This window comes from Gymnoscopelus microlampas (assembly GCF_963454915.1).
Source record: "Gymnoscopelus microlampas genome assembly, chromosome: 5".
Taxonomy (NCBI): domain Eukaryota; kingdom Metazoa; phylum Chordata; class Actinopteri; order Myctophiformes; family Myctophidae; genus Gymnoscopelus; species Gymnoscopelus microlampas.
In genome coordinates this window covers 12,581,196-12,607,448 of record NC_139942.1, presented here as the reverse complement: position 1 = coordinate 12,607,448, position 26,253 = coordinate 12,581,196, and the positions used below count along the sequence as shown (strand labels likewise).

The window sequence follows — 26,253 nt, the reverse complement described above, 5'->3', positions numbered from 1 at the left end:
GTGCAAGTTCAATCACATTTCATTTGAATGAAAATAATTTGTGGGGAAAATACATAAAATCTCTAATTTGTGAATCTAATGTGATTCATGTGACCCCTACTTCAGTCAATGAAGACCCGGGCTGAAAGTGACATATATTTAGACCAGTATAACTTTGTACAAATATTGGTAATTTGCCGACACATTATTTTGTGAAATAAATGGGTTATATTTCACAGATAGTTGTGTCTTGTCATGTCATTATAGGATACATTATACAAGGTATAATGTACATTATACAAGGTATATATCTATTTATGAATTGATTAATTTAAGTAAATAAATTGATTCATTAATGTAAATTATAATCTTATAATTTAAATGTTTGCACATCTCTGTCTCTGTCCCAAAAATAATTTGTGGGCTAATTCATAATAATACAAAATCTAGATTATTTAATTGCTCAATTTTAGTTTTTTTTTTTTAAGTAACTAAAAAGTAATATGTAATATTAATATATTACTGTTGCTCGGACAGTAATATGTAACGAAATGTATTACTTTAAAAGGAAGGTAATAAGTAATAGTAATATATTACTAAAATAAAGTAACTTGCCCAACACTGATGGTTTACACCTTGCTCAATGACCTACTGTCAGGACACCAGTTTTATACAATTAGGAAAGAGAACTCACATAGGAGGATACAGCATAAACAGTTGAATTGGAACATAATACAACCCAGGCTGATAATTGGTTTCTCCCTTCCTGATTGGATGAGATTGGCAACCAAGCTGAACATTTATTTTCTGTTCACTAAACTAAACTGAACAAACACTATCCACCTGTTTCTTGGGTGTGTGTTTTCCACTTCCTGTCGGATTTCATTGGATATCATTAATCATCTGACCGGTTTCATTGGATTTCATTGGATCAAAAGACAGGAAGTGGAACACAGTGAAAAGCCTTGGAAACAGGTGGATAGCAATGGTTACTATCAGAATATAGAGCTTTAAGTTTTTAACAAAAAATGTTTAGTTTTAACCCAAAAATATCACTTATTGCACCTTTCACAGTGTGTATGGTACTATATGGATTAGGGTGCAACAGTTAACAGAACTAATAAATGTATCGATTATTTAAAAAAAGATGATTGATGATTTAATAAAATTAACAATCAATCCCTATGTTGGGCATGTCATTCTAGGTGAAAAGGAACGTTTAAAAAAAAAGTTAAAAAATAACAACACGTCGCAAGTATAAGTGAAAAGTATAAACTAAAAAGGTTCAAATAAAAAATCTGAAATAGTTAAAACAGCCGATCTACAAGCTCACAACAAGCTCACAAGTTGTGAGCTTCTAGATCGGTCATTTTCACTATTTGTGCATGCAGCCGCAACAAAAGTATAAAATAATGGTTATTTGATTCGATGATGTACTAAAACAATTTAAATTAATTCATGAAACAAAGTAATCGATGGGATTATCAAAGAAAGAAAACAATCCGTAGTTGCATCCCCAATATTCTTACTCCTCTTCCACCTTCCTGGCCCGACGCCTTCTCCTTCTCACTTGCCTCTTTGGCGCGGCCCTTCTTGCGGGCCTCCTGCGACGCCTGGTGGACCTTCTGCGTCTCCTGGTGGTTGAAGCTGCGCGTCTCCTCCTCCTCCTGGGCCTCACGGCGGTGGTCCTTCTCCTCCTGCGTCTGACCGTTCTCTTGGGACCCGCCGCCTTCACGGCTCTCCTCCTCCTCCTCCTCCTTGCTTCTGCTTTCGCTGGGGAAGCAGCAGCGTAAACTGGGACGACATCCATTATTTTCTGATGCTTAAAGACTTAATTAATTGAATTGAATTAACAACTAATTACCTCGGAAGCAGAACTGAATGAGCAGACTCGGTGCAGTGCCCATTTATATAGTACCTGGAGGCCACTCTATGACGTCATACATTTTATGTTTTTCAAGTAGCTTTAGAGGTTAGGGTTACGATTAGATATTTAGAGGTTAGGTTTAGGGTCGAATTAAGAATAGATATTAAGGTTAGCTTTAGGGGGTGGGTTATTGGAGGTATTCCTGATTTATACATAGTTGTACGCTGGTGTCACTCCGCAAACAGCAGATCTACAAGCTCACACTGTGTCACTGCACGACCCATTGTGAGGTTGTTGATCTGCTTCTTTTTTGTACAATGCACTGCAATTAGAAAATGGCTGTGCCCTACAAATGCTGATGTCCTCAAACATATCGTAATAACGTGTGTGTGTGTGTGTGTGTGTGTGTGTGGGGGGGGGGGGGGGGGGGTTAGGCCTACTGTGTAGCTGACACAAACCCCTACACCTCTCACACAAACACACACACACACACACACACACACACACACACGCACACGCACACGCACACATTTAAAGGGTCATCAGGGGACTGTCATTCCACGCTGGCTATGAGGGGACCATAGTTTCTGAATATTTATAGAAAACAAAAAAGACATAGAAAATGTTGTTTTGAGTTTCTTGTTCATTATACAGTATATTGAAATATCAGTTTGTTTTAGTTTAGTTTGTTTTTTGGAAAAGAAAAAAGTAAGTGGGGACTTGGGGAACCTGAATGATGTCTACCTAACTAAGGGGGGACGTCCATACCTTACAATAGGACTGTCTATGTGGTGCTGTCTAAGGTCTTCTTGATTCTTACACACACACACACACACACACACACACACACACACACACACACACACACACACACACACACACACACACACACACACACACACACACACACACACACACACACACACACACACGTGCACGCTCTGAGGGGTGTGGAGTTCAATGGTGCAACCCGGAAGTCACACAGGTATGACAGTGGACCTGGGTGCAGAAGTGTTATAGCAGTGTTTAACTGCATAGCGGCCTGAAATATAGTAGGCCTACTTATACATTTACGGTTACCATTAACATTTAATATTATTATTATTATACCTTCTTCCACACCCCTCAGAGTGTGTGTGTGTGTGTGTGTGTGTGTGTGTGTGTGTGTGTGTGTGTGTGTGTGTGTGTGTGTGTGTGTGTGTGTGTGTGTGTGTGTGTGTGTGTGTGTGTGTGTGTGTGTGTTTCAAAATCCAACAAACTAGAAGTATGAAGAGAACCGGAAGTAGTCATTTTTGATAATATTGGAAAGTCTTGGGACCACCCAGCAAGTTTGGCATGTACTGTAGCATGCTGGGAACTGGAGTTATGGCTATGGCAGCCAATAGAAAACCAAAGGGGGTGGGGCCTCAGCAATTACAGCCTGTCCCCATAAGACCACCTACCATGTTGAATCCATTAGCATACTGGGAAATGTCGCTATGGGTGTTTAAACCCAAGCCAATAGGAACACAAAGGGGGTAGGGCATCAGTTACAGCCCGTCCCTATTGGCCATCCAAGAGCACCTACCAAGTCTGGGGCCTTTAGCATGCTGGAAACTGGAGTTATGGCTGTTTAAAGCCCATCCAATAGGAACACAGAGGGGGTGGTGCTTAAGCAAGTACAGCCCGTCCCTATTAGCCATCTAAGAGCACCTCACCTACCAAGTGTGGGGACATTAGCATGCTGTGAACTGGAGTTAAGGCTGTTTAAAGCCCAGCCAATTGGAACACAGAGGGGGGTGGGGCAATGGTGCTCCTCTGGCACCCAGGGGCCCCGCCAGTGCCACACGTGGACCCTGGTGTGTATTCTGATGGCAGACCCCTGACCAGTGTTGGTGCCAAGTTTGGTGAGGATCGGAGCAACAGTGCGCCTCGCAGGTCTGTTTGTGACATCCTTGTGACACCCGATCCATCCACCCACCGTCGGTTGACCCTCTAGGCAATTTGAATATAGGATATAATATACAGTGCCTTGAAAATGCATTCACTTGCTAGCTCATTCCTCACATTTAGTTTTCTTGTAGGCTGAAACCTTTGACACATTAAATTAGCATTGTTTTTCAATGATTTATGTATTGCTTATTTACTGTTTAAACATACAGCTATAGTGTGAATGTCATTCTATGCCATCTAAACAGGGACCCTGTCATTTATACCAGTTAAGAGGGGACTCATGTCGCTCTATTCCATCAAAGTGTGGCCACTATGCAAAAAGGCCTTCTTGAATTCTTTCAAGCTAGCCAACTGAGGTTTATGTGAACATGCCAAATGTTTCTGAAGGTCCAGGCTAGCTACTTTGCATTTCTCCAGATTCTGAAGAGAGATCAGCTGCCATCTTTGAGTGGCACCACTTTTAAATCCAGGCGTGTCTCCCTCTGTAGAGTCTTAAAGATGATTTGCAGGAATTGTCCATCATCATTTCCTGCTTTGTTAGGATGGCTGAGAAAAAAAACATACAAACGTGAAAGACAAGTCAGAATTGCTTACTGCAGCTTTACCTTAAACTTCTGCTAGAACAACTATAACACTACAGATAATGAAACCACTACAACAAATGCTTATGTTAGCACTAGCTAAAAGGCTACCAAGTATTAAGAGAGGTTTATTTGTCACTGTACAATTTAGTTGAATTACAGCCAGAGTCAAGGGCAGATATAATTTGACTAACATCAATTTTACCAGCATTCAAAGCTCATTCTTTTGCCTTACCTGTATCAAATCTCTTTTCAAGATGCAACACGATAGGGGGGCTTCCTTCCTGGCATTCTATGTTTCAATTCGGAGCCAATAGCTGCTCAATAGTAGCCTGGCATGGCCAGACTAATATCACTGCGTAGATATTAATCTGGAATCTCTGTGTGGAACCTGCATTTCCGAGGGACAAATAAAAAAAATGCCTCTGGTGATAAACCCGGCCCATATTTACATACTGGGCCCTGATTGGTCCCTCGCAACTTCGGAGGGAGAGAAATCCAATCTCTATTGAGAGGGGCCAGACCTAATCTGCCGAGGGCAATATTTCTTTGCAATGGCAGATTCGTCTGGAACCAGGCTAGCTCAATGGCTGTGGCCCAGATTCTTTTGTGACATTCTGTTCAGTGATGTACAAATGATGCTTCATCTATTGCGGTGTCCAAAACGTTTTAGCTTGAGACCCAAAAGAGAAATGTAGTCTACCCAGGACCCAAAGTTACAAAAACATACATTATAGCTAATCATTTAAGTCCTATTGCAGAAAAAGTGAAAATAGTCAATCTGAGCCAAACGTGGCTATTGGATTTAAAAAAAGACAGTTCCACTAAAACAGAACACGCACACGCACACATGTGTCAGCTCTCAGCTCTATTGACACCGTGCTCACAGTGACCTACTGTCAGGATGCCAGTTTTGTCCAATCAGGAAAGAGAGCCCACAGAGGATACATCCTAAACAAGTGAAATGGGAAGTGGAACACAATAGAATCCAGGCTGTGTTCTCCCTCCTGATTGGATGAGATTGGCAACACACCTGAATAATTGTTTTCTGTTTACTAAAGAGCTGGAGTGATGGGGAGACCCCTGTTACTGAACAAACACTCTGTAGCAATGGTTACTATCAGAATATAGAGCTTTAAGTGCTTGACGAAACATTCTTGTTTTAACCAAAAAATATCACTTACTGGCTGTTGTTCTCATCAGCGTCGTAGGCTACTGTATGGATTGGGGTTTAACAGTTAATCGAACTAATCAATGTAATTGATCATATTGAAAAAAAATATGATTGATAATTCAACTAAATAATCAATCAATCCCTATTCTGGGCATGTCATTCTAGGTGAAAAAAAAAATGTAAACGTAAAAAAAAAAATCATTCAAAAATGTTACGATAATAAATATACGATCTACAACACAAGTGAAAAGTGTAAACAAATAAAAAGGTTCAAATAAAAAATATAGAATAGTGAAAACAGCCAATCTACTAGTTCACAACAAGCTCACAAGTTGTGAGCCTCTACATCGGCCATTTTCACAATGTTTGCACGCCTCCGCAACAAAAGTAGAAAATAATGCTTAAACGGTATAGATTCGATGATGTGTTAAAACAATTTAAATGAATGAATCAAAAGTAATCGATGGGATTATCGAAGAAAGAAAATGATCCGTAGTTGCATCCCCAATATTCTTACTCCTCTTCCACCTTCCTGGCCCGACGCCTTCTCCTTCTCACTTGCCTCTTTGGCGCGGCCCTTCTTGCGGGCCTCCTGCGACGCCTGGTGGACCTTCTGCGTCTCCTGGTGGTTGAAGCTGCGCGTCTCCTCCTCCTCCGGGGCCTCACGGCGGTGGTCCTTCTCCTCCTGCGTCTGACCGTTCTCTTGGGACCCGCCGCCTTCACGGTTCTCCTCCTCCTCCTCCTTACTTCTGCCTTCGCTGGAGAAATGTACACGACATCGAAAACCGTGGCGACATCCATTATTCTCTGACGCTTGAAGACTTAATTAATTGAAACTGAATTAATTATTGTCGCTGTTATCAAGTTAAACAACTAGTTACTTCGCAAGCAGGACTGTGATAATGAGCAGACTCGGTGTGCAGTGCCCATTAATATAGCACCTGGAGGCCACTCTATGACGTCATACATTTATTTTTTGAAAAAGGCTTGCAATTAGGATAAAGATTCAAGTTGGGGTTAGTGTTGGATTATGCATGGGGGGCGCCTATGGCCTCGTGCAGTGGTTCTCAAACATTTTATTTTACAAGGACCCCCATAACTCTTGAGAGTGTACACATGGAATCAAATGGACCCGTATGGGTCCATTTGGTTCCATGTGTACACTCTCAAGAGTGACAGACCTGTAAGGGTCCATTTGGAACCCCCTTAGAGGAACCCCTGAAGGTCCCTCGACCGCTTTGAGAACCACTGGCCTAGTGGTTAACGTGCACACACATATATATGCTTTAATGCAGCGTGGCGGCGTGTCGTGGGGTTCGATTCCCGGCCCCGACAACCTTTGCTGCGTGCCACTCCCCTTCTCTCTCGCTGTTTTCCTGTCATTCTCATCTATACTCTCCAATAAAGGCAGGAAAGTCCAAAACATCCCTTTATAGAGGCTATTTTTCAGAGGTTTTGGGTTACGATTAGACATTTACATGTTAGGTTTAGGGGTTTGGGTCAGGATTACACAATTAGAACAGGGGTCTTCAACAGGGGGTCCTCAGAGTTCCTACAGGGGGTCCGCCAAATCTTTGTGTGATAGTATATTTTTTCCATAACCACTTGAACCCTAGCATCCCTTTTCTGAAGAGAACTTAAGCCAACAATAGCAGATTACAAGCTAACAACGCCTCGCGTGAGCTTGTAGATCGGCTATTTTTGGCAAAGAGGTATAGGTGTAGAGGGTACCAAATAAACAAAAAAGTTTAATCTGAAACAATTTTATACAATATAGAGGAGGTCCCTGCTTCATCTCTCTCTCAACTAGGGGTCCTTGGGCTGAAAAAGTTGAAGACCCCTGAATTAAAAGGTTGGGTTTAGTTGTTAGGAATAGGAATAGGCGTTAGCATTACGTTAGACATTTAGACGGTTAGAGCTAGTATATAGTTGCACGCTGGTGTCGGCTCCACAAACAGCAGATCTACAAGCTCACAATGTGTCACAGCACGACCCGTTGTGAGGTTGTAGATCAGGGTTTTTTTTTTCAGTGCATGACAGTTAGAAAATGGTTGCGCCCCACCCATGTTGATGTCTTCAAAAGTATCGGATTACCGTGTGTGTGTGTGTGTGTGTGTGTGTGTGTGTGTGTGTGTGTGTGTGTGTGTGTGTGTGTGTGTGTGTGTGTGTGTGTGTGTGTGTGTGTGTGTGTGTGTGTGTGTCAGGTGTTCATACTATATGTGCTGTATCTGTATATACACACATGTGAGAACATACTATCAACTAATATAATGCTAAACAAGCTGTGTTTTAGCAGTGTGTAGCTGACAATAAACACACGCACACACGCACACACGCACACACACACACACACACACACACACACACACACACACACACACACACACACACACACACACACACACACACACACACGCATTGCAGTGTGTCAGCTGTCAGCTCTGTTGACAGATTGAATGTTGATTAAGCAGCGCTGTCCTGAACCAACTTGTTTATGGTTTATCTTGCTCACGGTGACCTACTGTCAGGATACCAGTTTGATCCAATCAGGAAAGAGTCACTCACACAGGAGGATACAGCATACACAAGTGGAGGGGGAAGTGGAACTTGAGTTCCATAATTGAGATACTTGGGTTCTCCCACCTGATTGGATGAGATTGGCAGCCCACCTGAACATATGTGTTCTGCAGTGGTGGAAAAGGTACTCAAATTAATATAGGCCTACCAATACTGCAATATAGAAATACATTGTTGAACACAATGTACTTAAAGTACCAAAAGTAAAAGTACAAAAATGTTTGAAAATAGCAGATATACAAGGTCGCAATGCGACGCGTTGTGAGCTTGTAGATCGGCTATTTTCAAATAGCCTATGTATAAAATACCTGAATTGGTTATCATAATTTATATCTGAAAAGTAACTAGTAACTAAAGATGTAGTGGAGTAGAAGTAAAAGTATTGAACATTGGAAATGCTCATTGTAAAGTACAAATACCTCAAAATTGTACTACAGTACTTAAGTAAATGTACTTAGTTCCTTTCCACCACTGATGTTCTGTGTACTAAGAGAGTGATGGGGAGACCCCTGTTACTGAACAAACAGATCCAGAAGCTCCGATATGTTTGGGTTGGAGCAGGGGGTCCTTTCAGGGGTCTAATCAATGTAATTGATTATTAAAAAAAGATGATTGATTATTTCATTTCAATTATCAATCCCTGCTTTGGGCATGTCATTCTAGGTGAAAAAAAAAGTTAAAGTTAAGTAAAAAAAAATATAATTCAAAAATGGTGAAAATATCCGATCTACAACCTCACAACACGTCGCAATTATAAGTGAAAAGTGTAAAAAACTAAAAAGGGTTCAAATAAAACATCTAAAATGGTGAAAACGGCCGATCTACAAGCTCACAACAAGCTCACAAGTTGTGAGCTTCTAGATCGGCCATTTTTCACTATTCTTGCACAGCGCCGCTGTGCTACAAAGTATCGTTTAAATGGTTAATCGATTCGTCGATACGTCGAAACAATTCAAAATTAATTAAAACAAAGTAATCGATGGGATTATCGAAGAAAACGATCCGTGGTCGCATCCCCAACATGGATGCTTACTCTTCCACTACGGCCCGCCTTCTTCTCCTTCTCCTCACCTGCGTCTTTGGCGCGGCCCTTCTCGCGGGCCTCCTGCGACGCCTGGTGGACCTTCTGCGTCTCCTGGTGGTTGAAGCTGCGCGTCTCCTCCTCCTCCTGGGCCTCGCGGCGGCGGTCCTCCTCCTCCTGCGTCTGACCGTTCTCTTGGGACCCGCCGCCTTCACGGTTCTCCTCCTCCTCCTCCTCCTCGCCTCTGCTTTCGCTGGGGAAGCAGCAGCGTAAACTGGGACGACATCCATTATTCTCTGACGCTTAAAGACTTAATGAATTGAAATTGAATGAATTAACGTTGCAGTTATCGCACAAAACAGCTAGTTACTTCAGAAGTGGAACTCTACTAATGAGCAGACTCGGTGCAGTGCCCATTAATATAGTACCTGGAGGCCACTCTATGACGTCATACATTATGTTTTTGAGTTGTGCTTACCATTAGGAAAACATTCAAGTTGGGGTTAGAAGTTGAATTAACCCATTAAGACCTGAGGCCGATTCTACAAAATGTGTCTTCAATTTTTTTTGTTGATACAGTATAATATCAGTGGTTCTCAAAATGACATGTATTTTGCAGCGGACTCCCATCTCAAATACTTTTGTTCCAGGGACCCCCACCCCCCCACCCCCCTCCCACCCCCCAGAAGCAAAGATTGAAGTTACAAATGTTTGCTTTAAAAATATATATATTCAAAGATTTTCACGAATTTCTCAAAAATAGCCCAAAGAAACCTAAAATGGCACAGATGCGTTCCCGGTCTCAATGGATTAAGCGGGTTAGTTTCAGAGGTTAGGGTTACGACTAGACATTTAGAGGGTACTTTTCGGAGTTAGCATTAGACATTTAGAGGTTATGGTTCAGACGGTTAGAATTAGGAATAGACATGTAGAAGGTTAGGTTCAGGGGGGTGGGCTTGGAGTTATTCCTGATGTTACACGTAGCTGCACGCTGGTGTCACACAAACAGCAGATCTACGATCTCACAATGTGTCACGTTGTGAGCTCGTATATCTGCTTTTTTCTTTTTAAGTGCACGGCAATTCGAAAATGGCTGCACCCTACAAACGTTGATGTCCTCAAAAGCATAGTAATACTGTGTGTATGTATGTGTGTTGGGGGGTGTGTGTGTTTTCACGTGTTTCTGCTGTATGTACTGTATCTGTATGTATACACACGTGTGAGAACATACTGTCAGCATGATGTTTTAGCTGTGTGTAGTTGACAATACACACACACACACACACACACACACACACACACACACACACACACACACACACACACACACAGCTGTCATATATGTTGACAGATTGAATGTTGATTAAGCAGCGCTGTCCTGAGCCAACAGGCACACACCTCAACATGTTTATGGTTTACACCTTGCTCACAGTGACCTGCTGTCAGGATGCTAGTTTTATCCAATCGGGAAAGAGAAGGAGGATACAGCACAAACGAGTGGAATTGGAACTGGAACACAATAGTCACTCAGAGGTTCGGGGTGTGGGCGGGATCGGAACTTTTGTTGGCCGTTCGGTCCTCCGAGATGTTGTAACCGAACTAGTTCATGGGCTACTGTGATTGGTCAGTACGTTGGTCAGATGTTCAGCGTTGTTTCCACGTTCATTCAGCCCAGCTTCAAGTTCATTCTGTAAGCACTGAAGAAAAAAACCCCTGTGACTTCCTGTCACAGGGGTCACATAGGGGTCAGGGAGGATGTGGTCGTGTGGGAGGCAGGGGTTCAAGCAGCGCGCGCGCACGTGCGACTGCGAACACATACACACACACACAGGTATGTTGTATGGGGTCATAGGGGACACATCTGAGGAGGAATTACTCCTGCTGTCTGTCACAGTGCACAATCTGTCAATCACACACACACACACACACACACACACACACACACACACACACACACACACACACACACACACACACACACACACACACATATAAACACACCTCTCTCACTCCACCCCCTGCTGTAGGTTGACATTGGACACTCATTATTGATGACTTGACAAGAGTTCAAGAGAGTGCGTGCGTGCTTCCGCGTGCGCGCATGCACGTGTGTGTGTGTGTGTGTGCCACTCACAGTGCCGATAGCCAGGCCAGACTTTAAGTCTCCTATTTTGTATTTCTATCTAGTTTGACTTAACTTACATTTCGTACTTGTTAAGTCAAATAATCACTGATATATTGCCTGTATGTCTGTCTGTCGGTCTGCCTCGGTCTGTATGTCTGTCTGTCAAGTCAACATACCTACTTACTTCTTCCCATCCATCCATCCATCCATCCATCCATCCATCCATCCATCCATCCATCCATCCATCCATCCATCCATCCATCCATCCATCCATCCACCCATCCATCCATCCATCCATCCATCCGTCCCCGCAGATTAGACGGGCAGCACATGTGGTGGTTACAGACATGTAGTCTTGTTATTTAATGCTTACAGAAGCAGCCTCAGATGTTAGTCTCCCGAGTGAGCCGAGCTTGAGTTGTCCTTGTGTCTGCGCTCATTACTGCTAAGCTGCTCACACACACACACACACACACACACACACACACACACACACACACACACACACACACACACACACACACACACACACACACACAGGCGAGCTGCCGCCAGTATCCTTCTGATGTTTGCACATCAGCGAAGGCAAATTAAGTGTGGGAACTGCGTCGTCGACAGATTCCGTTATTCAATCAGGCTCGTAAATTGCTTGTAGGAAAACACCCGGGGGGCCGTATCGCCGCGGGCGAGGACCCCACGGGGGAGAGGCGATCATATCCTCAAGGCCGCCGGGGCGCCGACAGGATGGATTATCGGAGAACGAGGATGCTCTTTTCTAAAAGGCCGGTGGAGAAGCGGTGAGGTCCGATCAGGCGTCACATTTCCATTGCTGGATATGAAGCCAGTGTGGAAATAATGAAAATGCTGCTCTTCTAGAAGGTGTCAGTATTTCCCCTGAAACCAATGGGTGACGTCATGCATGGCTCCCTTCGTCCATATTCTTTTTTTTTTGTTTTACAGTCAATGGATATGATTTTAAGGGGCGGTCCTAGCTGGCGAAAATATTTTCACTATTTATCGTTATTCGCCAATGACAAAGACAAGTGTATAGGACAGGGGTCTTCATCCTTTTTTGAGCCGTTGGAGCCCCTTTGCTGAGAGAGAACAGTACAAAATTGTGCTGCAGATTATACTTTTTCATAGATTTTATAGATAGCTTCATAGACTTGTTTGACAGCACATACTATCAGTGTTGAGTTTTTGTTTGCACATTATCTTTTCAATTAATGTTGGATTCATGTTAATGTGTATTTTCAGACATTTAACCACTTAAACCCTCAATGCTGTTAAACTTCAATTGTGGCTCTGCCCTTGGGGTGCTCTCCGCGTTGTGAGCTTGTAGATCAACTATTGTTGGCGAATGTTCCCCCCATAATAGGGATGCTAGGGTCCAAGAGGTTAATGGACATAATAATAATAATAATCCTCCGGATTTTGCGGCACCTGTAGTAACGCTGAGACCATCAGTTGAACGGGGCTTTTAATTCAAGGCCAAAGAAACCATCCTAGATCTGGGGCAAACTACCCTAAAAGTAGGCTGGTTAGAATCCATAGTGGAAGAGCGTTTAGTGCACGAGTGTCTGGAACAGAATGCTCATATTGTGTCTGGAGCAAACGCTCATATTTATAGTAAGTTGATAGATAATAACACCACCAAGAGTCACAGAAATGTGTTGTCCTACTTGGTGGAAACCCATTTAGAAGAGATTTTTGTCTGAATCTGCAGTGTGTTTTCTCTGCTATTATTCTCAGCACTGCTCTGGTTGGGTTTGCTCTCGTGGGACGTCCCAGACAGCAGACAAAGCAGGGTAAAACAGGTGTAAAAGTACTGAATGAACCAGAGAACAACTCTACTGGGTAAAGGCGACTATATACTTAACAGAGGATCCAAACGAACAAGAAGCTGTTTTGGTTAGTCGTTCCGAATTACTTTCGGAGAGGACAAACGTGTTTTATACTGCCAGAGACTGCCTACTCAGTAATTTGCCCCTATAGTTAATCTGCCCAGCAACATAGCAGCTTACTCGATGACATCAGTCAGTACTACTGTATGATGACATAATTAATGACGTTAGGGATCTCCATATATGGGCATTAAAAGGTGCACAGACAGACAGACAGACAGAGAGACACAGAGGTATTGATAGATGTATTCATTACATATTTTAATAGTCTTATGTGTTCCCAGAGGGTGGTTCTCAGGGTATACTGTGTATATATTGTACATCGACCGAAGCTATGTATCGGTCTGGCTCTACTAAGTGGAAAGTAACTTTTAAAAGTACACTTACTCAAGTACTGTACTTAAGTACGATTTTGAGGTCTTTTTTACTTTACTTGAGTGTTTCCAATTTTCAATACTTTACCTTCTACTCCACTACATCTCAGAAGCAAATATTGTCCTTTTTACTTCACTGCAATTCTTTGAAAACTTTAGTTACTGGGTACTTTCTTACCAGTAAGCAGTAACTAAAACATACATTAACCATGCAGCCCTCTATATACTTTGGCTTTTCGAAAATACCAAATCTACAACGCAACGCATTGTGAGCTTGTAGATCTGATATTTTCAAAATAGTTTTATACATATTGAACTTGTGAAATGGGACATTCTGCATAATGAGTACAAGTATATTTATTTACACCAGACTTTTACTTGTAACTTGTAAGTGTTTCTACATTGCGGTACTGATACTTTTACTCACGTAAACAATGTGAGTACTTCTTCCACCACTGCACACACTCCCACCCTAAACACCCCACATGACAAGACCCATTTCCACACACCTTATCAGCGGCATCCATTCCACTAAAAGCCGCATTACCCATTACCTGTTCACTCTCACACACACACACACACACACACACACACACACACACACACACACACACACACACTCTCGAGCTAAATCCTTTTTTCCCGCCGCCCCCCTCAGCCCCCACCCCGCGCCCCCCACTTCCACTCAAACCACAACAGGAAATGGGTTCTCGTCCTCCAGACGTTAGACGGGCGCAATAGCTGCTTTTCGGGGGGAGGGGTGGGGGTGGGGGGGCGGGGGTGTCCCTGTGATTGCCAATCACACCGAAGATTGGACTCCCATGCCTCATTTCGATTGGCCGGCTCTCGGCTGATGGCGCGACACACTGCTAGCAATCCACATGCTCTGTGTGTGTGTGTGTGTGTGTGTGTGTGTGTGTGTGTGTGTGTGTGTGTGTGTCTAACACCGACCATGTACAGTCCTGCCTGCTGTGTGTGTGTGTGTGTGTGTGTGTGTGTGTGTGTGTGTGTGTGTGTGTGTGTGTGTGTGTGTGTGTGTGTGTGTGTGTGTGTGTGTGTGTGTGTGTGTGTGTGTGTGTGTGTGTGTGTGTGTGTGTGTGCGTGCGTGCGTGCGTGCGTGCGTGTATGTGTGAGAGAGGGGGGGGGTTATCTAAGGGTATATACAATAGGCTATGTTTGATAATATGATAATAGAGGCTTCAAATATGATGTGATCTGAAGTAGACTGGAGTAGAATAATATTATACAATAGCTAGAAAAGTGCGCTCAGCACAGGTCTCTGTCAGGCCGCCGGGTTGCCTACGCAGGGCCCGCAAACTTTGGAAGGCAGTCAAAGCCAATTGGAATGGGATCTGACCCCATCTGATCACATGACCCCAGAGATAGTGGGTTTGAGTGGACAAAATCTGTAGGAATAGTACTGTAGCAAAAAATGTATTCGCAAAAACTGCTATAACGGGCTGATTTGGAGTGGAGGTGCAAATGTTTTTCTTATTTTTTATTTTTTTACAGATGATGAAAAATATGAACATTTGTCCTTAATCAACATACAAATTGTGACATATTGTACATTGCCTTATGTACATAGCAGCCATTCAGAATATGAGACAGACAGACAGGCAGAAAGATGCACACTCATACACACAGTAGAAGTTGTACTGGTCATCTCTAGGCAACTCTCCTACCGCATCAAGTCTGTCAGGAGAAGGTGAGCTCAACTCAAGGGGAGTCTCCTACAATTTAACTGGATGCAGATTCTTGTCGATATGCAGTGAAAGGATTATCCGCACTCTCTTGAGTAGTTTCTTATGTTTTACCTAGAGAAACGGACGTGTTTCAGCGCGTCTGCCTTCCTCAGCGTTTCAAACTGGTCAATTCCCAGCACAACAGTAGAAGATTGTGGTTGTACTGGTCAGCTTCCAGTATAACGGTAGATTACTGTGGTTGTACTGGTCAACTTCCAGTACAACAGTAGAATACTGTGGCTGCACTGGTCAGCTCCCAGTACAACAGTAGTATATTGTGTTTTTACTGGTCAGCTCCCAGTAGAAGACTGTGGCTGCACTGGTCAGCGCTTTTCCCTGGATACATAAACGGAAGAAAACAACACAGCTTTGAAGTCCCCGGTCCGTCCTATCGATGCGTCACATCCAACAGACATCAAAGAGTCTGTGTGTGTTTGTCTCTTTGTAGCCGACCGCTAGCTGCATCCTCCGGTTGTATTGCATTATATTATCGATGCTCACACACACACACACACACACACACACACACACACACACACACACACACACACACACACACACACACACACACACACACACACACACACACACACACACACACACACACCTGTCAGTGAACAGTGTGTGTGTGTGTGTGTGTGTGTGTGTGTGTGTGTGTGTGTGTGTGTGTGTGTGTGTGTGTGTGTGTGTGTGTGTGTGTGTGTGTGTGTGTGTGTGTGTGTGTGTGTGTGTGTGTGCATATGTTTTCCTGTGGTCTGATGAAATATTAATGTTCCCATGGTTTCACAGTGTTTGAGCACAGATTCCAACACACTGAGCCCCATGGATGGATGGGCCTCGGTGTAGCAGTGCCCTGTGTAGTGCTGATAATAATAGTAGTGCTCATATGACACGGTTTCACTGTGGTTGAAACCATGGTGCTCGCAGTATGTCCTCAGTGACAGAATGTTGAATGGATATTTGGAGTCATACATTATGTTTAACGAGGCCAATGCCTTTTGGGAACGATGCCAGTTGGGAACTATGCCCGTTCTTTCTCCTTTGTGTACATAGTGTTTTGTATTTGTTGATGACATGTATTATTGTGTTAATTCTTTATGCAATGTTGATGAATTGAATAGATAGCACCACAATGGGAGCAAGTCCCCAGGACTTTTTTTTTGTGTTATCCTTTTAGTCTTAATGTCTGACTGTACCATGTGCTGTTTACATTTCTGACTAAAGTATTCAATCAATCAATCAAAATGATGCCCAATGCCCGTTGGGAACATGATGCCCGTAGGGAATGCATGCCCCTCCGTTTATGCAAAACCCATTGTACCCATTGTCAGATTACTTACTTAGTGCAGTACCCATTATCGTAGTACTTGGAGGCCAGTCTATGACAACAATGCTATGACGTCATAAGGATGACATCAGGGATCTCCATACATGGACTTAAAAGTTACGCAGGCAGGCAGGCAGGCAGACAGACAGACAGACAGACAGACAGACAGACAGACAACATGGCTACTCTACCCACCTCTGCAGAGAGGGAAGGAATGAAAGACAGAGAACATCAAGAACACTTGCTCAAGGGCACTTTGAGTAGTAGTAGTTAGTGAGCGGTGGACGAACGTTACTCATCCACTGGCCCCGCCCACATCTCCTCTGGTACACCAGGGGATTTGAACCGGTGACCTTTCTGCTGCAAAGGCACATGTTCAACTTGGAACATCTTCTGTAAGAGGTTGTGGGCTTTTTCCCCCCCTCTATGTATCCAGGGAAGGGTTTAGAGAAAAAACATTTTTTTTGGGGGCGGTGTAACCACCCCCTATAAGTGAGTTTTGGACACTGACCAATCCTGCACCGTGATTGGCCAATAGTCTACAACGCAGTCTACACCCCTAACCCTTCCACAGTCAATGCAAATCTATGCTTTTGCAATGTCAGCCAATCACATTACAGCTAGTGTCATCACCACTAGCTGTAATGTGATTGGCTGACTTTGCAAATTCAGGACTGTGATTGGCTAGCGAAACACATGAGACATGTGCAGCCCTATGAATAGCAGTATGGACTTAAAAAAAAGTAATTTATCCTTTTTTTTAAGTGAGTCATGTTGTGATGACCACACACCGCCCACTTCACACTGGGTGTGATTTTTTTCAATGTATTTCTCTTTCAGACAGACAGACAGACAGACAGACAGACAGACAGAAATACTTTATGTGTATTTTTAGTTCTGGACAACTGCCCTACTGATCGGCTTCACAGTATGTGAAAACTTTAGTTCTAAATCTAGTAGGATTTAGAACTAAAGTTTATTACGAAACATACATTAACCAATTAAGCCCTATTTCATACTATGCTCTATTCAAAAACAGCCAATCTACAAGCTCACAACACATCAGATTGCGATGTGTTTCAGCCTGTAGATACAGTATGTCTATTTTAGCTTTGTCTGAAAAAAAACTTTGAAACCGTGAAAGTGGTTAGGTTTGTCTTGAACCATTGAAAAGTATTGACGAGCTTGTGACTAAATCAGAACTGCATCGGATCCATTGGAACAAATTATTTATCCGTTTCCTTAAAAAAATAACTCCTTTGGAAATATGAGTTTTACACCTGACAGTGCCAATAATGGATTATAGTGTGTGTGTCCACTCCATGGTGTACGTGTGATGCCTCAATCTGTGCTGTCTGTGTTTTCTCATAGTTTTCTCTCCTCTGCCCCGGGGCCTTTTATTACGGTCTGAAGTGGAGCTGGAAAGACACAGTTAGACATTATTTGTGGATAATAACACACGCACACACACACACACACGCACACACACACAGACAAACAGATCACAATCTGCGACGCTCAAGCACTTACTGTTAGTCCTGTGAACTTCCTGTGCTGTGTCCATCATAACGCTGCTGGTAATGCTTTCATAACAGCAGGCCTTTTAAAAGACAACATCGCTCTAATATCACACGCACACTCTGTGTACACACGCACGCACGCACACACGCATGCACACACGCACGCACACACAGTATATTCGCTGTCGGCGGAAACCTTGTATGTCCAAAACTGTTCCTTTTTTATTATTAATAAAATGATAATAGAATATTGTACAACGCATTGCGACTTGATGCGTTTTGAGCTTGTAGATCAGCTATTTGCACTACAACACACAGACACCCAACGGAAATGTTTTAAGGCCTTTCCACACCAATGCAACTTGCAACTGCCATTTGGGGATAATGGTTGAACGTACACTCATACACACTGTGCTGTACAGATAACTGCATGATACTGTGTGTGTGTGTGTGTGTGTGTGTGTGTGTGTGTGTGTGTGTGTGTGTGTGTGTGTGTGTGTGTGTGTGTGTGTGCGTGTGCGTGTGTGTGCGTGCGTGTGTGTGAGGGATATGGTCCTGTCAGACGAATGTATAGTTATGAACCGCAACCTTTACACTTCACAGGAGATACAACACCCCACGCATGCGCGCGCACACACACACACACACACACACACACACACACACACACACACACACACACACACACACACACACACACACACACACACACACACACACACAGTGGAGATACAACGCTACCTTAGACAGGCTGCATTGACTAAATGTTAATTGGCCGTCTCGGTGTGTGCGTGCGTGTGTGTGTGTATGTGTGTGTGGGGGGGGGGGGGATGCGCGTGTGATACTTGGTTGAATTTATATAATGTTTTTTTTTCTGGGTAATCTATCATATTCCGGTGGAATAAATTGGATAATTTCAGATATTCCTGATGTGTTTCAATCTGTGGGTACAATCAGAGCTGTAATTGAACGTGTGCAGTCAGCTGGAATAGAGGAAATGAAAGCAGAGTCGTAGTCAGTCAGCATGGCGGCATGCAGACATTTAGTCAAGTGCATTTTCATTTCATTTCATTGCTATGGGGCTAACCTGCATATCGTCTCTGTCGGGTGAAAACCTCATTATGTCCTAAACTATTCAGGATTCAAATGAAACAATATTAAAGTAGTAGATATGCAAGCTCCAGCTTGTTGTTGAACAAAATCTTTCTTTTTCAAAAGAACCCATAGCTAATTGATGCTAATTCAAATATCCAGTAGCGGTGACAAATGATTGGGTTATTTCAGTGCGTTGAGGTTGTGAAATCATATAGCTGAATATAACACCCAGAGACATATTGTCTTACAGAATCGTAAAAGATATTCACATAATAGATATACACTGACAATATCAGACTTCATTTAAAGGTGTAGCAACGGATTCATTGCTTCTTCGACAGTGTTTAAAATGATGTTGAGACGGCCGGTACCTGAAGCTCCATTTCTTTGTAGGTTACTGTTAAGTTCTAGTGTTTATTTCCTCTGTAGAAAACTGCTTAGGTTTCATACTTTACTAAAGGAAGACATTTAACTCCATCTAGTGGTCATAGTGCAGTGTTGCAGTCTGGTGGAACTGTAGGCCAATTGTTCTCAAACTTGTGAGAACCATAGGACCCCCACATTGACACTTATTAGCCCGCGGACCCCCATTTGAAAATATATGCCAGGGACCCCCATAAGAGAAGATTTTTATGCCTCGAGCAGTGATTCTCAACCATTTTAATTTCAAGGACCCCCAGTTTGACATGCATTAGGCTACGGACCCCCATTTAATGGCATTTCTATCTCTGGGACGCCAATTTATATTTTAAAATCAATGTTAATTTAACTCTGAGAGTGTACAAATGGAACCAAATGGACCCTTACGGGTCCAGTTTTTGTTTTGTTTTTACTTTTGCTAGACAATCTTGTATGACAAAGTAGGGCATTAATTTGCGGGAAAAAGCTAAAAAACTAAAACTAAGAACAAACAAACAAACAAACAAACATAAAAACGTTTAAATATGGATCATACAAGTGATGATTATGTAACAAGACCTCTCTACCTACTGGTCCAGCTGTGTTAGTCTTTTCCACAGGTTTCTGGTTGTACTGGGAATGTCTAATAGGCCTGATGTTTATGTGTGCGTGTGTGCGTGTGTGTGTGCGTGCGTGCGCGTGCGTGTGTAGGCCACGGTCACACGCACTTTTATTTTACCTATGGGGCGGAATCATCTGCCAATGCTTTGTCAATGCAAATGCGTACCCCGCGCGTTTATTTGAAGCTAGATAGATGCTCGAGACAGATGCTGATTTCCCCCCTCTGTCCAATCGTGTGAGTCGAAGGTGGCTACGGGGGGGGGGGATCCTGAAAGTGAGAGACAGGTGGGTCACTGGTTATTGGGACAGAATGCGCAGGCTGCAAAAGACTGTCGGCCGCGCACAACAGTCTAGAGTTTAACAGCGGGCAACCATATTTTGTTTTGATCACGCCCTTATACTGTTTTTTATGTGTGTGTTTTCCTACAGGTTTCTGGTTGTACTGGGATGTCTCATACTGGCCATATTGACCACGTTCAAAGAGCATGAGAAGGTCTCTGCACACTGGCTGGTCATACTGGTGAGTTGACAATTATTACAGTTTATTTATTACCCCCAGCACCCATATTATGTGGAGGATTACATGACCAGCGCTCCTCTCCACAAGTTGAACTGTTTCCTGCTTGAAGAAAGAAAGAAAAAAGTATAATCTTAAAATTTCCCCGACATATGTTTTTCTATGCGTTCAGGAGACCTTCACCATCTTCGTCTTCGGAGCGGAGTTTGCGTTGAGGATCTGGTCGGCTGGCTGCTGCTGTCGATACAAAGGATGGCGGGGGAGGCTCAAGTTCGCCCGCAAGCCACTCTGTATTTTAGGTAACGGACCAGAATTTGACATTTCTGCTCATTTCGTCCAGCTGTTTGTTTTACGGATGAAAGAAAATGCGATCATAACGATCAGGCACACATAGACATCAAAGGGGGTTTGAGCCCCTGCCCTTTTACCCGTCTGTGTAAGTAGTGCCCTCTCCAGACCATGAATTTAGCATTTGCTATGGTTGAAAGAAATGCAAATGCTCCCTTTCCATGCCGTACCCCGCCCGAAGGCAGCATTCAAGAGAATCCAATGCAGCATTTTATGTTGAAAGTATTGCCCTCTGTGAAATCCATGCCGTACGCCTTATCTCCAGTACAAAGAGGCTTGATTATACTTAGTTGAGCACGGTGTCGCGCATCGAAAATAGCCGATCTACAAGCTTGTAGATCGGCTATTTTCGGGCTGGAAATGTAAAAAATAAAACGTTGGCTGAAAGTTCCCTTTTAGAAATGTCAACCCCCTCTACCGTTCTCTGCACGTCCCTGATAACGATTATGCAAAACAATTGCGATTAGCTTAACCCATTCAATTCAGGAACGCATCTGTCATTTTAGATTTCTTTGGCTATTAAAAAATAGCAGATCTACAAGCTCATAGCGCGGCACAGAGTGCTAGCTTGTAGAGCTGTTATTTTTTGAAAAGTCGTGAAAATGTGAATATATATTTTTAAAGGGAACATTTTTTATTCAAATCTTTGCTTACTGGGGGGTCCCTATTACAAAAATATTTTGAGATGGGGGTCCGCGGCCAAATACATATCCTTGACATGAAAAGGTTTGAGAACCACTGATATAGAAACATACCTATTTTTAAAAAATCACACCCAGTGTGAAGTGGGCGGTGTGTGGTCATCACAACATGACTCACTTAAAAAAAGGATAATGACTTTTTTTAAAGTCCATACTGCTATTCATAGGGCTGCACATGTGTCTTGTGTTTCGCTAGCCAATCACAGTCCTGAATTTGCAAAGTCAGCCAATCACATTACAGTTAGTGGTGATGACACTAGCTGTAATGTGACTTTGCAAAAGTATCGATTTGCATTAACAATGGAAGGGTTAGGGGGTATACAAATCTTTTGGTCGGTGTCCAAAACTCACTTATAGGGGGCGGCTACACCGCCCCAAAAATCACACCCAGTGTGAAGTGGGCGGTGTGGTCACAGTGGTCATCACAGTGATGGAAGTGATTCACTTAAAAAAAAGTCCATACTGCTATTCATAGGGCTGCACATGTGTCATGTGTTTCGCTAGCCAATCACAGTCCTGAATTTGCAAAGTCAGCCAATCACATTACAGCTAGTGGTGATGACACTAGCTGTAATGTGATTGGCTGACTTTGCAAAAGTATAGATTTGCATTGACTGTGGAAGGGTTAGCGTTGTAGACTGCGTTGTAGACTATTGGCCAGTCACGGTGCAGGATTGGTCAGTGTCCAAACCTCACTTATAGGGGGCGGTTACACCGCTACACCGCCACCAAAAACTGCAGTATTTTAGAAGACTTTTGTAGAATCCCCCAGAAGCAAACATTTGAGTTAACAATGTTTGCTTTAAAAAGTATATATATTCAAAGATTTGAAAGAGATCTGCAAGATCTGCTAGCTCATTGTATATCTGCTATTTTTGAGCGGTGCAACCGCTCCTATAAGAGGGTTTAGGACCCATCCGTGGTGAAAGTTTTGCTGTGGAAAACACGCCCATAGGCTAAAAACAAATCACACCCGCAGGACGTGCTGTGATTGGCTAGCGAGACACATGATGAAATGAACCTCAAACTTCGCAGACGCGCTGTGATTGGCTAGCGAGACGCATGATGAAAGGAATAATAATGTAAAAAATGTAAGCACGTCACTTCGCAGGACGTGCTGTGATTGGCTACCGAGATGCATGATGAAATTAATAACTCATAAATGTCACCGCTCACTTCACACTGGGTGTGATTTTTTTTTAAATAGCCAAAGAATGACACAGATTCTTTCCGGGTCTAAATGGGTTAAAAATGACTATATTATGTGATAATTGCGACAGACCTGACACACCTGAACCGCAATGTCGTTTGCTCTCTCTCGACCCGCTCCAGACATTTTCGTGCTGATCGCCTCGGTGCCGGTGGTGGTGGTGCGTAACCAGGGCAACGTGCTGGCTACGTCGCTGCGCAGCCTCCGCTTCCTGCAGATCCTGCGCATGCTGCGCATGGACCGACGAGGGGGCACCTGGAAACTGCTGGGCTCTGCCATCTACGCACACAGCAAGGTACAGTAATACCGAGCCCCTACACCAGTGGTGGAAAGTACTGTAACTAAGTGCATTTACCTAAGTACTGTACTTAAGTACAATTTTGTGGCGTTTGTGCTTTACTTGAGTATTTCCAATTTCCCAATACTTTTACTTCTACTCCACTACATTTCGGATCCAAATATTGTACTTTTACTCCACTACATTGATTTGAAAACTTTAGTTACTAGTTACTTTGTAGATTTTGATTATCTTTTACAAAACATACCTTAACCACTTCAGCCCTATATATACATTTCGGCCATTTGAAAATAGCCGATCTACAAGCTCACAATGCGTGTGAGCGACGCATTGTGAGCTTGTAGATATGCTATTTTCAAAAGATTGTTTTACATTTGAAAACTTGAAATGGCAATGCCAATACGTTTGTACTTTTACTCAAGTACATTTTTAATTCCGGACTTTTACTTGAAACAGAGTATTTCTACATTGCAGTATTGATACTTCTACTTAAGTAAAGCAATTGAGTACTTTTTACACCGCTTACCACTTACACCAGGGGCCGCCATTTACTCACACAGCAAGGTAAGAGTTGTCATACCTTCCCTCTATAGCAGTGGTTCTCAAAGTGGGGTCCGGGGACTGTCATTCCTTGATGGGGTTCTAAATGGACCCTTACAAGTCTGTAACTCTGACAGTGTCCAAATGGAACCATGTCAGAGTTAAAGGGAGACCTCGAAATTGAGAAGTTTGAAGATATACTGTATACTGCTCTACAGATATATAATTACAAATGGAACCAGATGGACCCTTACGAGTCCATTTGGTTCCATTTGTATGTGCATTCAAAGTAGTAACAGACTTTGGGTTATGTGCTGTGCTGTACAGCAATCGTCTCAAACCTTTTTTGGCCCCAAGGAGGACCCCTTTCTCCCATAGCTCGGGGGGCTGTAACCATGTACTGTAACCAGGCCGCGTCCGGCATGCCGACGATAGCTCCCATAGCCGGAATTATTTTACATGAAAACGCTAATAAACAGCTTACATTTTGGGAAAGTGAAAAACGGGTGTCACTGTTCCGTGCACATGCTAATGGTCAATGGCCCTGTGCAAATTTAGATCAATTGCTCCAACCACTGAGGAGAACCGGGTAGAACAGGTTTTGGTGGCAGATTTCGGTGACAGAGGTTTGTGGAATTATGGGAGGATGATGTCCCTGATGTCCTCAATATGATGTCATAGTACCGACGTCATAGACTGGCCCAGCAAGTTGGTCAGATTGGCGTTTTTCCAGAACCAACGTGTGGCAAGTTGGCGTCGGGCATTCAGACGTAGCCTGAGGCATAGGCTATGTATGCCTGTCTCTGTTATTTTATGCCCATATAGAGATCCCTGATATATATATATATATATGGTGATGTCATCACAAACCTTTACAGGCTTGTGGAAAGCAGACTTTTTTTCTACCGAAAATAAGAGAAATCGTGTCCAAAGTCCAAAGCTGACAGTTTTAAAAGTGTATGACATCAATATCAGCACGTGCAGCTGAGTTTCTGGAGAATGCCGGAATCTCTGTCCATGTGCATTTGCCCTAGCCTGATTATCAGCCTGAAGCTGCGTGGAGCTTCAGTCTGACGTTCGCCTCAGTGTAGTCGATTACACGGGGGAGGGGATTAGAATTTCCCTAAACCAATCACAAGAGATCCATGGATCCGCCTACATCTAACGTCATCGCACAGCTTGTTTTAACAGATATTTGCTGATTGGCTTGTCGTTAGACCCACCTCCGACTCTGATTTGACGTTTTTTTTATACCGTGAAAATCCATAGGCTCACATTATGACACCAGACCAAGAGGAGCAGTCCACTCAGAGAGTGGGCGGGGTATATGGTTTCGAACCAGGCTTTGTCCCCCTCTCCTCCCCGCATTTCTGTCTAACCAATTGACTTCTAACTCTGCGTGTGCATCGCAGAGGACCCGAGGCGGGAGTGATGTTCCGAGTGGGAGGTCATTCGGAACCAAAAATCCACAAATCTGTCTGTTTGTCTGTCTGTCGGTGCCCCTTTTATGCCCATATTTGGAGATCCCTGATGTCACGTCATAGTACTGACATCATAGATTGACCTCCAAGTACTGGGTACAAGGGGTATTGCATAACCAGAGGGGCATGCGTTCCCAACAGGCATCGTTCCCAAACGGCTATCACTATCACAGTCTAGAAAATCTATTATTTTGTTTATAATGTGTTACATTGATTAATTCAGTGGTTCTCAAAGTGGGGTCCAAGGACCCTCAGAGTTCCTTGAGGGACCCTTAGAGGTCTGAGAGTGTTCAAATGGAACCAAATGGACCCTTACATTTGGTACATGTACATTATGTTTCATAATGGGAGTTGATAACAGCGTGGTACATTATTCGTATTGCGGGGAAAGCTTTGACAATCTATTTCCAGCGAAAGCTTTCCCCACAATAACTAAAAACAGAAAATACACTGGTATAGGGCCCTGAGAGACTCCTGTCAACTATATAAGGTTTAAGTGGTTACGTTTCATATAGGAGCTGATAACAGCGTGAAACATTATCCACTTACACCCCAGCATTCGTATTGTGGGGAAAGCTTTTGCAGAGAATATATCGATCGGCTATTTTCAGCAAAAGCTTTCCCCACAATAACAGACAACTGAAAATACATTAGTATAGAGCCCTGAGGGACTCCGGTCAACCATATAAGGCTATGTTATCCGTACAGGAGCTGATAACAGCGTGGTACATCGGCTTCCTGTCGCTAATCCTGGCGTCCTTCCTGGTCTACCTGGTGGAGAAGGACGACGTTTCCGTGGACGCGGTCCCCAATCCCGACAACCCCACGGCCACGCCCACCACCCAGGACTTTGACACCTACGCTGACGCCCTCTGGTGGGGCCTGGTAGGTACTCAGGATGCGCTACTTTCAGCAGC

The 26,253-nt window shown here is 43.3% G+C and overlaps 1 protein-coding gene across 1 annotated transcript in view; it reads left to right on the top strand.

Annotated features, from left to right (window-relative positions):
- kcnq3 (potassium voltage-gated channel, KQT-like subfamily, member 3) overlaps positions 1-26,253 on the top strand; it is a gene marked incomplete at both ends in the record, with an annotated part of 187,986 nt that overhangs the window by 136,368 nt on the left and 25,365 nt on the right. The window contains 4 exons of the mRNA XM_084056719.1: positions 20,671-20,761; positions 20,931-21,057; positions 23,140-23,312; positions 26,045-26,221. Coding sequence (XP_083912845.1) covers positions 20,671-20,761; positions 20,931-21,057; positions 23,140-23,312; positions 26,045-26,221 — 568 coding nt within the window. The remainder of the gene's footprint in view (positions 1-20,670; positions 20,762-20,930; positions 21,058-23,139; positions 23,313-26,044; positions 26,222-26,253) is intronic.